This window comes from Pelobates fuscus, chromosome 6, assembly GCF_036172605.1.
Source record: "Pelobates fuscus isolate aPelFus1 chromosome 6, aPelFus1.pri, whole genome shotgun sequence".
NCBI classification, from domain to species: Eukaryota; Metazoa; Chordata; class Amphibia; order Anura; family Pelobatidae; genus Pelobates; species Pelobates fuscus.
In genome coordinates, this window is record NC_086322.1 from 209,499,282 (window position 1) to 209,513,428 (window position 14,147).

The 14,147-nt window shown below is 40.2% G+C and overlaps 1 protein-coding gene across 1 annotated transcript in view; it reads right to left on the bottom strand.

The window, feature by feature from the left end:
• CCDC158 (coiled-coil domain containing 158) overlaps nucleotides 1-14,147 on the bottom strand; it is a 52,947-nt gene that overhangs the window by 16,602 nt on the left and 22,198 nt on the right. The window contains exons 10-15 of the mRNA XM_063425828.1: nucleotides 11,995-12,105; nucleotides 11,082-11,279; nucleotides 9,792-10,214; nucleotides 6,217-6,364; nucleotides 4,204-4,356; nucleotides 3,436-3,548 (exon numbers count right to left, since the gene is read on the bottom strand). Coding sequence (XP_063281898.1) covers nucleotides 3,436-3,548; nucleotides 4,204-4,356; nucleotides 6,217-6,364; nucleotides 9,792-10,214; nucleotides 11,082-11,279; nucleotides 11,995-12,105 — 1,146 coding nt within the window. The remainder of the gene's footprint in view (nucleotides 1-3,435; nucleotides 3,549-4,203; nucleotides 4,357-6,216; nucleotides 6,365-9,791; nucleotides 10,215-11,081; nucleotides 11,280-11,994; nucleotides 12,106-14,147) is intronic.

Consider the following 14,147-nt stretch of genomic DNA (forward strand, 5'->3'; position numbering starts at 1 on the left):
AAGGTCAGAGCTTTATTCCTGTTTTGTGCATTTCCCCCTGTTGCTTAGGAGGCTCTAGTAGCCTTCTCTGCCCTCCCTAAGGTATACCGCTGTGTTGGAGTACTGTCCTGTCTGGCCCCTCGTTTCCAGCATTATCTTGGTCACAGTAGCATTATCTTGTGGTCACAGAGTTTGCTACATGGAGGACTTCCTACAGCGCGAGGGGAGCCTATATCCATCCTGGTTGCATCTGAGGTCTGGGACTTTGGTACTACTAGGGTCATGTTGATTACTTGCCTTTAGCAAGTATGTATTAAGTGCCTTTATGTAGCTTGTCACTGGCAAATGTTTTTCTATACCCATAGCACCTGTTGGGTGTCTAATCTATATATGCATGTAAACCCACATTATTGTTACACTCTTCTTTGTTTAATAATCTTGCTGAGGTAATCACTCTTTATTCTACAATGTATTTTTCATGGATATCTTTAAGGTACTTGATGTCAGTCTCTGTCCTGATCCGCTGTATTACTGATTGAGCAGTTTCACTGTTCCCATATTTGAGCCTGTTCCTGCAGCCTTTGTCTGTACTTCCAACTTAATTGGGTTGGTGTTTCTTTGTGCTTATTGTTGGGTAAACCCTTACTAATTTTCATATTGTATGTACCTACCTTGTGTGTAGATTTTGGTATGCTGCATAATTGTGTTTCACATCATAATATACCTTACAGTACTGCCCTTTTCTCTAAACGCTTACTGTCTGTTGGGTGTGCCCTTTGCTCTCTTTGTGCCTCTACTCTCTATAAATGTAAGAGTCACAAGTCGACTTGCAGTCTATGATCAATACGGTTGTTGCCACTACAGTGGAAAAAGTCCTCTCTAAGGTCCTATCCCTAACACCTATACCAACGAGGTCATCCCCTGCTGTGAGATTTTATTTGCATAGGGCGGCAGACTCTGATACCTCTGTCAGTGGATGCTCCTGTCCCACCAAGCGCCATTGGAAAGGTAAAGGCTCCCATTCCCGGATGTCCAAAAGTAAGACTCCTGTCAAGAAGCCTAAACAGGCTGCTGCTCCTGAGCACCTACCTCAGTTCTCGAGATATGCCCAGTCACTTTTCATTGTGGATGAATGGGAACTGACCAGGGCATATTCCAAGGAATGAGGGATGATGAGGAGGTATGGGATGCTGGTACAAAGTCAAAATTGGCATACATCCATGAGATGTTTCAGGGTGAGCCCCAGTCTAATGTGGACATGGGATGTGCTTCACAGGACAGAGGATGTGTGTCCCACATAACACCCAACACCCTCGCTGGTGGAGTTGGATACTGCCAGATCATCTGGCCAAATTCATGCATATTTTGTTCCAGAAGCTGCAGGAGAGGGACGTTCAGAACTACTATGGTCAGAATGTCCATGGCCAGATATAATTGTACAACACCTGAATCTGAGCCACTCATGATGGCCTTCATGGCGCGCAGTGGGTGTGACCTTCCTAAGGGTATAAAAAAGGGCTCCAAGAGAGCTCAATATAAGCTCTTCATACAATTGGACCTTTCTCCCACATTATGTATCTGGCAGACTATGCTTTGTCCAGGGCTGGTTCATTTGACACTATGTTGCATGAATGAGCCCAACAGTGTTTTTGCTTTGTGAGCAACACCAACCCCTAGCCCTTATTTTAATCAACCCTAACCCTTATACCCAGAAGAGGGTGGACAGAAGGTTACGAATACCATATGGACAGAGGTCATGGTTGAGATGGACGAGCAACGTTTTCCTCATGTATTACCTCTCACTGGTGGCAAAACTGCAGGTTGTCATCCACTTTTTTTCCAGAACTGTGCAGACATTTCCGACAGAGTTCACATTGGTGCCACTTCCCATTCATTTATCGGTAGACAATTCTTGACTAGTTGATACAAAGGTTCACAGATTGCACCAAAAAGGTCATTGTAGTTAAAAAAAAAAAAAAAAAAAATCCCTATGGATTTCAGGCCTGTGCTAAATTTGAGAGACCTCAACTCTTATCTGGTAAACAGCCATTTCAAAATCCATCTTCTGAGGTACATTCTTCATAATGGAAACAGGTTCACTGTACCACTCAGTTCCCATCCATCTGCCCAGCCAACGCTTCCTCTGATTCTGCTGGCGTGGAATCCTGATGCAGTTCACATGCCTTCCTTCTTCTGCTCGGCACTGTTTCACGAAACATCTGAAACTGGTGTTGGCCCATCTGCAAGCATGGTGGATTCATTGCATCTTCTACTTGGACGATATTATGATCAGAAGCATGGAGGTTGCATTGTCAAACTTTCTTCATTGTGCATTTTTTTCGAGAGTTCAGGGAAAAATGGTCCAAGCCAACTCTGGTTTCTTCTCAGTTGGTTCAATTCTTGGGTTTCAACATCAATTCTGTCACTTATGTCCTTAAACTTTCAAGCTCGAAGGTCTCATCGATTGGAATGGAACTATGCAAAGTACTGCAACTTGGATCTATTTTGTTAAGACAACTTGCAAGCATGATAGGCCTTCTATCCTCATCCATACAGTCCATTTTTCCAGGTACACTGCACTACTTCTTCAGTTGACCCTCAGTTGGTCCCTCTGACGGAGGATATTTTTTTTTGTCAGAACTGCAATGGTGTCTTCTACACGCCATCTTCAGTCCACATCCAGATATAGCAATGGAGCCAGCCACCAACCTGTGGAGGTATACGACTTTTGTCTCGCTCTAAATATTACTTTGAGAGCAGAATGCCGTCCAGGAGAGAATCCAAAAGCGGATTGGTTCTCCCATCTGAATATTTTCCTACCCTTCCTCACCCTTTTCTTTTTGTGTTTTTTTTTTTTTTTTTATAAATTATATTATAGAATCTTTCTAGCTACACAAAAATTCAAAATCTGAAAGGTGCCACCCTAACTCTGACAAAATCTGAAAGGTGCCTACATTTTACAACCAATCTAGGGTAAAGTGAAGTTTTATCTGGGTGTTCTCTGGGAGGAAGTGACCGTCTTTGACTTCCTCATTAGCAAAGGACCGGATAGCGCTGCTAAAGGGCCGCAGTGCACGACCGGGCCCCTGAAGACACTTTGCCATCGGTTGACCCTAAGTCAGTGGGTTATTCAGTAAAGTGAGAAATCAAGGTGAATTCAAAGTGAATTGTAAGCTTAAGGTGACCTTAAGAATTTCGTTCAGCCTATACAGACACGCTATGAAGATTTGGGACAGCCTATACAGGCACGCTGAAATGGAAAAATTCTCTAACACAGCTATGCTTTTAGTTCAGCTACTTTGGCCTGAAATTTGAAATTAATTTTGAATTCACTTTGAATTCTCACTTTAGTAAGTAACCCTGTACGATATGAATGTTCAAGAAGAAGAACATTTTAAAAATCTTTTATAATAAGCTGTTAAGATGAGTGTTTTAAAAAGGAAATCATTTTTTTACCTTATCGGCACGGGAGAGAGCTTCCTCCAGGAATTGAATCCTGCTTTGCAGAGTATCTATCTTCTCTCTTTTTGCTGTCATTTTCTTTTGCATTCTCAATGCTACTTTAACAGCTGTAAAATTATAATAATAATTTAAAAAAGCACTCCTAAAATGACTCAATGATTAAAACATCTCGTTTCAACATACTTTAAAGCATTAATTTACCGTCAATGTTTGCATACACTAAACAAAACATAAAGGAATCAAAATCAAATTTAATCATTCTGCTGGAAATCAGATTGAGTTACTGTGAACCGAAGGCAGCTGTAATTAACTAATAATTAATATTACCTAAGAACACCTAGCACTCACGTATACGGTGCTATCAAGTTGTATAGGGTTGACCAGGAACATGTTAACAAAATATAAATATATATTTGGCCATGTAATTTGAAGAAAGGGGACATGTTTAAAACATATCTAATCAATATTATAAATATTTAAAAAATGTATTTTTATAAATTGTCCAAGAAGTGATATTTTCTTATAACAGAACAATTGCACCCAGAGATCACCTCCTACTGAGATGCATTAATAATGTGGAATTAATAAGTTCATATTCTAATTGTAAATTTCATCTAAAGTGGAAGTGATAATTCCACGTCAGTGTGGCTGGGGGATGGCCCTCAGGCGCCATAGAATGTCCCGGGAAGCCAATGAACAACCAATACAGCCAAGTGTTCATGTTAAGAAAGTAAGGGTCCATTGTACAATGCAAGTGCTTACCATGTCCATCACAGCCTTCTATGATCCTTAAAATGCTTTTTGTTTGTTCCAGTTCAGTAAGCACAGTATGAAGTTGTGTTTTAAGAGATGCACTTGTGCCCACTAACTCCTCATTTTTAACTTGGTAATTCTTTTTTAACACTGCATAATCAGCTGTAAAAAAGTGATATTTAGAAAGGAGATAATTATAGTTAATAATTGCAGCAGAAAAATTGCCTAGAAAGATAGATAAAGTGAGAGCATGGGTCACTGGTAACACAAATACAGTATACAATTGGCAGAAAACAAGAAAGGCAGAGAACTAAATGTTCAATTGTCTTGATGTTCCTGCTTATTAATGCAGTATTCGTTCTATGCTCAATGGCATATGGAACAAGAGCCCTGTGTGATATTTACTATAGATTTCACAACCAAGGAAACCATTAAATGTGTCAAAAACTTGTCTAAGGGCAACAATACATTCGTGATAGTTATGGTACATGGGTTTAGTTTCTTACCAAAGTGGATTATTCTATTCCAATGGTAAATCATTTTTTTTCCCAATAAATTAGTTACTGCTTACATATATACATATTTACCAAAACACACACACATATTATATATTATATATAAAATGTTGGAATTAAATGCAAGTTTAACCATTCATTTTATACACAGGGGCATAAAAGAAGGCAAATGTAATATAAATGTTTATTAATGGTTTGTTTGAATAACGCATATCATAATTCATAATATATAGATTGTTGGGCCAAAAGATCCCAACAAGAGCAGTGGAAGATCCCTCCTCCCTTTCCACACCCATGGACTTGTTTACATATATAGACACATTTTCAAACAGGTGGTTATTAGATTATTAGCAGCTGGTATTGGTCTCGGTCCTAAATCTTTATATCAAATTTCCATTCACATACTCTCTGATCTCCTCGCAAAAACCTCTTCTGCACCCTTTCCCTTACACACCCATTTCATATTTTCTAATTTTATCTGGCATGCTTCACTATCTTCTCCTCTGTCCCTATTCTAAAATGTTCTCCACTTAATTAATTTTTTAATTCCTCTGTTGCCTGCCTGTTTTACAAAACTCTTTTGTCATTTAATGTACCACATACATCCCCATACAATGCATTCTTCTCCCTCTTTTCAACATTCACACCTTCACTCCACCCAAGCTTGCTCCTTTTATGGATTCTTCTAGACCTTAGTCCTCCTCCAGCACCATCAAATCTCGCTCTTAGTAAGATGTATTGGGGGGCTGAAGAAAAAAAGTTTTTTTTTAAATAAAGACTTCTTAAGGTAGCTCCTCCTTGTATAACTATTTAGAGTCCCCACTTGCTGCCCATGGGTGAATGTTGGGGTGGAACAAGGTCCTCTACACCTTGCATGACACTTTAAGGTCCCTATCCACTGCCAATGGGTGTGGGCTGTGGGGCGTGAGACACTAATCATCCCCCATTTAATACACAGCCCACACATACTGACTATGGATATGGCCAGGGGGGACATTATTTAAAGTCCCCCACCCAATGCCCATACTAGGTCCATGAGATGTGGTCTGTCATGGGCATAAATGGCTGCCCAGTTGCTGGTTTTAAGTAATTAGTAGCTATGTATCAGGTGGGGGCATAGGAGGGTTTAAAACCTCCCTTATAGTAATATGGGGATAATATTGAACCCATCGACTTTATTTATTAATTTACATTTTAATGTGGTGGCTGGCTAGCAAGCACTGGCCAGCCACCTCATGGCTAATCCTTGCAAAGCTGAGGGTTATTTAAATAGTTAGAATTTTTGGGATCTGTATTGGAAGCATCAGGGCGCAGTTTTGAAGCATTTAGGACTGGATATCATTTGTTAGTTGCTATTTGACTAAACCATAAACATCAATAGGGTTTACTGACAATTTACATTATAAAACATCAAATATGGATACAAGAGCATTCCTCTTTAAAACATAGTTCTTACAGATTTTTTTTACAAGTAAATTTGGCAGATATTGCGGGCACTATACTTTACCTTCCAAATTCTCATAGTTATGGCGAGTGTCTTTAAGCTCCGACATTAATCGATCTCTTTCTGTTCTTAGCTTGATGGTTGCATTTGACAATTCGGTTTTCTCCAACTCCAACTCACAAATTCTTGTATTATTCTTTTCTGCCATTGACTAAAGTAATCAAATGTTTAATGAAATACAAAAAAAAATCTATATAAACATCCATGTAAACCTATATGTAATTATGAGGAAATGTCCCATAAGATCTATTGAGAAGTTCCAATGGGTCTGCAATGTTAGGATCAAACACAAATATAAATCTACACAATAGTGAAGTATTGGAACACTGTGTAATATTGCATGGTTATCAACTGATTTTAGGACGTAAAATGCCTTGATGTCGCTCAGGTTAGGGGTTATCCCATAGTGCGTATATTTGTATTGGAGGATAAATCAAGTCAAATACAAATGAGATTGCATCCTGTTAAATAAAATGCCACCAATAAATTGGTTCAATATACTTCCTGATTTCTGTATGGATAAACTTGTGAAAACTACCTACCTACCATCAATATTTATATATGGATAGAGCAATAAATTATGAGCTTTATAGGGAGTATAATAACACTGACAGGTTTGTGTATTGAATTTGTTACAATGTAACTTTGTAATATATGTTTTGATTATCGCCTATCCTAGGATTAAATGAAAACAAAGTTTAATTTTGAAATATATCACTACATAATGTATTTTTTTTCAAAATACTTTTAGATATCCAGTGCTTGAAAGACAAACAGTGTGTCTGAAACGCACTGTGGAACACATACAGAACCAGGAAGCGAATCGAGCTATTATCACTTGCCACAGCACAGGTGACATAAGCTGTCAGATGGAGAAAATGTGAGAAAAAAAGCCAAATGTGAAAATTAGCTTCAGGATCAACACAGGAAGGAGGATCAAGAGACATGGACCAATAAAGAATCAAAGAAAAATGTTTTATATGGACACCAGGGGGAGGGGTTTTGTGTGCACATTTGTCTGTGGCATTTATTTGTTTTTAATTATTACTTACTGCAAGTGATCGCTGAGAACGTCCAAGGCAACTGGATGAAACGTTTAGGGCCTGTACTTGCTTTTAATATGTTATAATACATTTATTTTTACCCTGTACTGGTGTTGCCTGAGTATTCCGATGGAGATCTCTAGAGGAGGAGGCATACTGACAGCCTCCTGGGATATCTCAGAGCAGCTTCATGGCATTAAGACTCCTAAATTCTTGGGAGTGCAATTGATAACCATGCAATAATACACAGTGTTACAATACTTCACTATTGTGTATATTTGTATTTTTCTTTAGGAAAAGCTGAAACCCCGTTTGTATGTTTTGTTGGATACTAATTAGCAATTTTTTAACATTACAAGTTCTATCATGGTGACTGCCATTAACCACTTACGTTAGGGACAGCCTTTTACGTGAATAGTGACATCTGGGTAGAAGTTAACTTCAACAATGGAATGAGCCACCCATTTGTAGCATCCTTTAAGTAGTTATTCTATTTCTGTAAATTGTGTTAGTTTAGTTTGAATAAATAATAACATGCTTTGAATGGTCATTATCCCTACTATTTACAGGTTTGTGTCTACCTATGTACTATACACTGATCAGCCACAATATGAAAACCACTGATAGGTGAAGTGAATAACACTGATTATATTGTTACAATGGCACCTGCCAAGGGGTGGGATTTATTAGGCAGTAAGTGAACATCCGGGCCCAGATTTGAAGCATTTAGGACTGGATATCAGCCATGCGCAATCATTCAGAGTGTCCATGATGACCCCTGTCCACCGCTGAAAGCACCCTCAATGGGGAAGTGAGCATCAGAACTGGATCATGGAGCAATGGAAGAAGGTTGCCTGGTCTGATGAATCACATTTTCTTTTAGATCAGGTGGATGATTATTATTGTGTTATTTATATAGCGCCATCAAATTCCGCAGTGCTTTACAATGGGTGGATGAACAGACATGTAGTTATAACCAGACAAGTTGGACACACAGAAACAGAGTGGTTGAGGGCTCTGCTAAATGAGCTTACATGCTAGAGGGAGTAGGGTAAAGTGACACAAAAAGGTAAGGATAGTATTAGACTAGTGACAGTTGCAAAAGAGGAATCAGTCGGGAGCTATTAACAGTTTAATTGATATGCTTTTATGAAGAAGTGGGTTTTTAATGATTTTGTTGAAGGAGTGGAGACTGGGTGAGCATCTAATTGAGGAAGGAAGCGAGTTCCACAGGAACGGGGCAGCTCTTGAGCAGTCTTGAAGGCGAGCATCAGAGGTTGGAGTACGGACAGAAGATAGACGTAAGTCTTCAGCAGATCGTAAGGGCCTAGACGGGACATACTTGTGTATTAGGAAGGATAGATAGGTGGGAGCAGCATTATGTAGAGATTTGAAAGCAAGAACCAGAATTTTAAATTGAGCCCTATATCTTACAGGAAGCCAATGTAGGGACTGACAGAAGGGTGAGGCGTGGGAGGTGTGGGCAGACAGGAAGATGACCCTCGCCGCCGCATTCATTATGGACTGTAATGGCGCAATTGGGAGCATGTAAGACCACTGAGAAGTGGATTACAGTAGTCAAGGAGAGAAAGGACAGTGGAATGGACCAGCACCTTAGTCGCATCTGGCGTTAAGTAAGGTCGGATGAGCGCAAAGTTTTTGCGATGGAAACGACAGGATTTGGCGATAGACTGAACATGAGAGAATACCTAGGCAGCGAGCCTGCGTGGTGGAGCTGATGGTAGCACCGTTGACTTGGAGGGAAACAGACACATGAGTAACAACACTTGAGGGAGGAAAGAGTCTTTCCTCCCTCAAGACCAGAGGAGGTGGATGGCTGGATGCATGTGTGTCATTTACCTGGGGAACAGATGGCAGCAGGATACAATATGGGAAGTAGGCAGGCCAGTGGAAGCAGTATTATGCTATTGGCAATGTTCTGCTGGGAAACCATGGGTCCTGGCATTCATGTTACTTTGATACCACCTACCTAGAGACTGTTGCAGACCACATAGGCCCCTTCAATACAATGGTGTTCCGTGATGGCAGTGGCCTCTTTCAGCAGAATATTGCACCCTGCCACACACTGAAAAAAAAAATTGTCAAGAATGGTTTGACGAGCATGACAAAGAGTTCAAGGTGTTGCCTTGACCTCCAAAGTCCCCAGATCTCAATCTGATTGAGCATCAGTCGGATGTGCTAGAATAGCAAATCCGATCAATGGAGGCCCCATCTCGCAACTTGCAGGACTTAATGCATCTGCTGCTAATGTCTTTGTGCCAGATACCACAGAACATGTTCAGAGGTCTTGTGGAATCCATGCCTCCACGTCTCAGTTTTTTTTACAAAACGAAGGGGACCTACATATATTAGGCAGGTGGTTTTAATGTTGTGGCTGATCAGTGTATATCCATGTTTTAACCAGGGCTACTTTGTGGGTTAATAAGCTCTAATACAGTGAGAGATGCTATGGCATTATATCAGCCTTATTGTACTAAAAGTTATTATCATATAATAATTTTTGAATGGACTTGCCTTCATTTCTTCCAGAAGCTGGGCATTCCTCGCCTGCAAGACATTTAACTTCTCACTTTGTTGTCCAACTGCTTGGAAGAGATGTTCTATTTGGAGATGCAAGGCTTTTATGTAGTGATCCTTTTCAGCCATGTAGACCCTCATCTTTTCTATTTCTGTCTGCATTTTATCTAAATCATTGTTGTCAAGTTCACATTTTTTGTTTTCTGCACGCAGCTTCTTCAGTTTGCCCATTGTGTTCTTTAACGTTGCATCTTTCTCCTCCAAAAGCATTTTTAAGTCTTCTATGCTCTTCTCTGCACTTTGCAAGGTAAAGGTTTTAGCTTGGAGGTCTTGAGCAGTCTTGTCCAGCAACTCTTTTGTAGACTCCAGTTGGGATAAGATGAATTTAATTCCTTCATTTTTTTCATTTATAACTGCAATCTAAGAATAATTAGAAGGAGTGTGTTTATGTTGAGTATTATTGTTAGTAATTAAAATATTACTGTAATTAATGAATTGTAGTGAACTGAAAATTCACAAAGCAAATTTAGATGAAAATAACCATGTTTAATCTATTTATCAATTAGATTAAAAATACTTTACCAACATTTTTAAGCTCGGTTTTAAATGTATTGCTTAGTAATTAAACCCTGCATTCCCTTCAAATATTTGAACCGATCATGCCTCATATGTGGTATATTTACCCCAATTTGCCTAATTATCATGGGTTGCTAAGGACCCACACTCAACTGATTTAAGGGGACAACACTCACTCTGTAGAAAGCTTGCTACCGACCTAAACTATGCTGATTTAGGCAGTTATTACTCATTTTGTAGACAGAATTCTTGGTTTATTTGGCATGGGGTCTGGAAGCAAGGAATTGTGTTCCTCTACAGTTTTTATTATTGGGATTTGGGGTTTTGCAACACATTTGCTATAAGTATTTGTTGTAGCTCTTTCTGTGTGTTGGATTAGCATTGTTACTGATATAACACTTGGCAGGTAATGGATTTATCTTTCAGGCTATGCATGGAGGGCTAATTAGAAGAATTACAAAGCAGTAAGGGTAGATTCTTAGCTCGTTAGGCTGGACCCCTCTACCATTTTAACAATTTACAGCATGGCCCAGGTTTTATCGTAAAAGGTTCACCACTGTTACATCGATTTTATTTTCTAGAACACACTTTGCATTATTAACTTTTGGAGAGAAATTCAGTAAAAAAAAAAAAAAAAAAGCAGTCTAGGTTATGTTAGCACCTCTGGAATTGACCCCACACTGCGATATAATGTACCCTAGGCCAACTCACCTGTTCTTTCATTTGTCTCTCATGGGTGTCTTTCAGCATTTTGACTTTGGCATGCAGATTCTCTATTTCTTTGCTGCGTTCTACGAGATCTCTATTGATTTTCTCATTGGTCAGGATATTGGTTTTATTTTCGTCCAGCAATTGTTTCCTCTGTTCTTTTTCCAAGTTCAGTTGTTTTTCACAAGCTTGTAGTGATTCCTTTGTAGTGAATGAAAAATAAAGGTTTATTAACTTAGTAGATTGGCCTTTCTTTATTAAAACTTTGTGAAATAAGGTTGAAATGCAGTGTATTATAGCAGACACGTACAGCGAGTCTTTTTTTTTTTTAGCTGAACGTTTAATATTAAATGAATAGAGGTGTATGAGTTTCTATGTCTCTGTGACAGGAAGTATTCACCACATTTTCTAGAGGCTTATGATCAGAAACACAAATTATCCAATGCAATGCACACAAGGGGAGGAGGAGACAGGCGGAGTTGTTTCCAGAGTACGTCCCAACTTGTCTCTCCCATTGTAAGTAAAGCTCTGTGGGCGGCCCTTCTTTGGATTGGGGGTAGGGGGGGTGAGAAAAAGGAACTCCTTTAAATATATAAAGATTGGCCTCTGTATGTCACATGTGCTGGGGCTGGCCCTAGACCCCTCCTAACTGCATTTATTACGGTAGGTGGGAGAGGAAGGCCATTACCCACATTCTGAGGATGTGGGAGGCAGCATGCAGGCAGGTACACATTCTCCAAATTTAGCAGAATAATAGTAGAATAACAAAACATTGTGTGAAACCAGGAAATACAGAACTAATGAACGAAGAAACAGCATATATATTAAACTGTATACGATATATTAAACTGATCACATTTTTCTGGAAAGCAAAACTTCAATGCAGTAGCAATTAGATTAGAAATGGAAATCATACCCTTAGCTGATGGAGTTTTTCATCTTGTTTCCGTATGTCCTGTGCATGTTTATCGTGAGTCTCTGTCAGGGTAGAATCAGCTGCCACAAGCTGCATTTTTAGGTCTTCTGCCTACAACATCACATATTAATAAAACTATCATTACAACAGAATAACAAATGCAATACAGGGGTCAAGTCCTGGGGAATAAAGTGTGGGAACTCACTCGAGTTCCACCCTCAACCCACCACCAGAAAAAACTAAACTTGCATGCATATATAAACACGTACACACACACTCAGGTGCACACACACACACACAGACTCACAGACACACACACAGGTACACACACACACATACATACACTCAGACACACACACACACTCACATACACATACACTCACAGACACACACTCCCAGACACACACGCACTCACAGACACACACGCACTCACAGACACACACACACTCCCAGACACACACACACACACAAACACTCCCAGACACATACACACACCCACAGACACATACACACACACACACCCAGACACACACACACACACACACACTCACAGACACACATACATACGCATACACACACAGACATACAGACACACACAGACACACACACATACATTCACAGACACACACACACACTCCCAGACACACACACATACACTCACAGACACACACACACTCCCAGACACACACATACACACTCCCAGACACATACACACACATACACTCACAGACACATACACACACACACAGACACACACACACATACACTCACAGACACATACATACACAAAAATTATTTGTATTTTTTTTTTTAATTTAAAAATGTCCACCCAGCCTTCCTACCTGGAGAGCTGGCGTGGACCTGTCCCTGGGGTCCAGTGGGGCTTCAGTGCGGCCGGCTCTTGTCTCTCTCGGTCAGACGCGGCGAGGGAGCTGTGTCCTCTCTGCTCCCTCTCGCCGCGCGGGCTGTCTGCTGATGCTGGGAGCCGGAAATGACGTCATATTCCGGCTCCCAGCATCAGCAAACGGCGCGGCGAGAGGGAGCAGAGAGAACACAGCTCCCTCGCCGCGTCTGACAGAGAGAGACAAGAGCCGGCCGGGGAGGTCCATCAGGTGGCCATTAGGCCACCTCTTGGGCCCCCCATGACAGGGGAAACACAGGGGCATTTGGGGGCGCCATTTTTTGCCGCCCCCTGAGTGCCTGCAGGACCATAAACGGGAACGGCGTTCCTGCTCTAAAAAAAGTGCAGGAACGCCGTTCCCACGCGTTCCTGCAGGACTCGAGCCCTGATGCAATACATTACCTATATAGTTACATGGCTGAAAAGAGACTTGCGTCCATTAAGTACAGCCTTCCTCACATATATGTTTTTGCTGTTGATCCAAAAGAAGGCAAAAAACCTAGTCTGTAGCACTTCCAATTTAGCAACAAACTAGGGAAAAAAATCCTTCTTGAACCCAAAATAGCAGTCAGATGTCGCATCTAGCATGTTTTGTATCACTTAAACTTACTGATATTGTTTCAAACCTAATTAAGTATTTGAGCTAAAACGGCCAATTACTGTATAAAACATCAAATTTGATAAATGATATGATTTTAGCATTCTGTGGCTTGTGTAATGTAATGATATTCTGTGGCTTATGTAATGATATGATCTGCACAATGCAGCTGGAAAGGGATTGACATCTGATATTTTTCTGCTGACTATATAAAATTTGGAAAGAATGAGTGCGTAACTACAGTGCTTACAGAGTAAAATTGATTCTAATTGGCCCAGTCAAGTTGACAGAAGACAAGCGCTGCTCCCTCTTGTTAAAAGTGTAATATAAAGTGAAAAAAAATAAAAAGCAGAAGCTGCAAATGATCTTGCAGCGCACAAATGTGCTACCCAATTTAAATGAAGAACCAAACTGAAGTAAAAAACCCATAAATAAAAAAACAATACAACTTGGTGTAGTGCTTGCTTAGGTTGTCTAGAGTCTTTGAGAGACATCACCCCTATTTGGTGTAAAACCACAGAAAAGTGCTTTGAAAAAAACAAGAGCACTTCAAGATCCAAAAGATTCTAATGTGGAATAAATCCTTTCACATTACCACAGTCAGGGCGGGCGCGTCCAGAAAGCGGAAAAGCTCTCCCTCCTGCCAGGCCACTT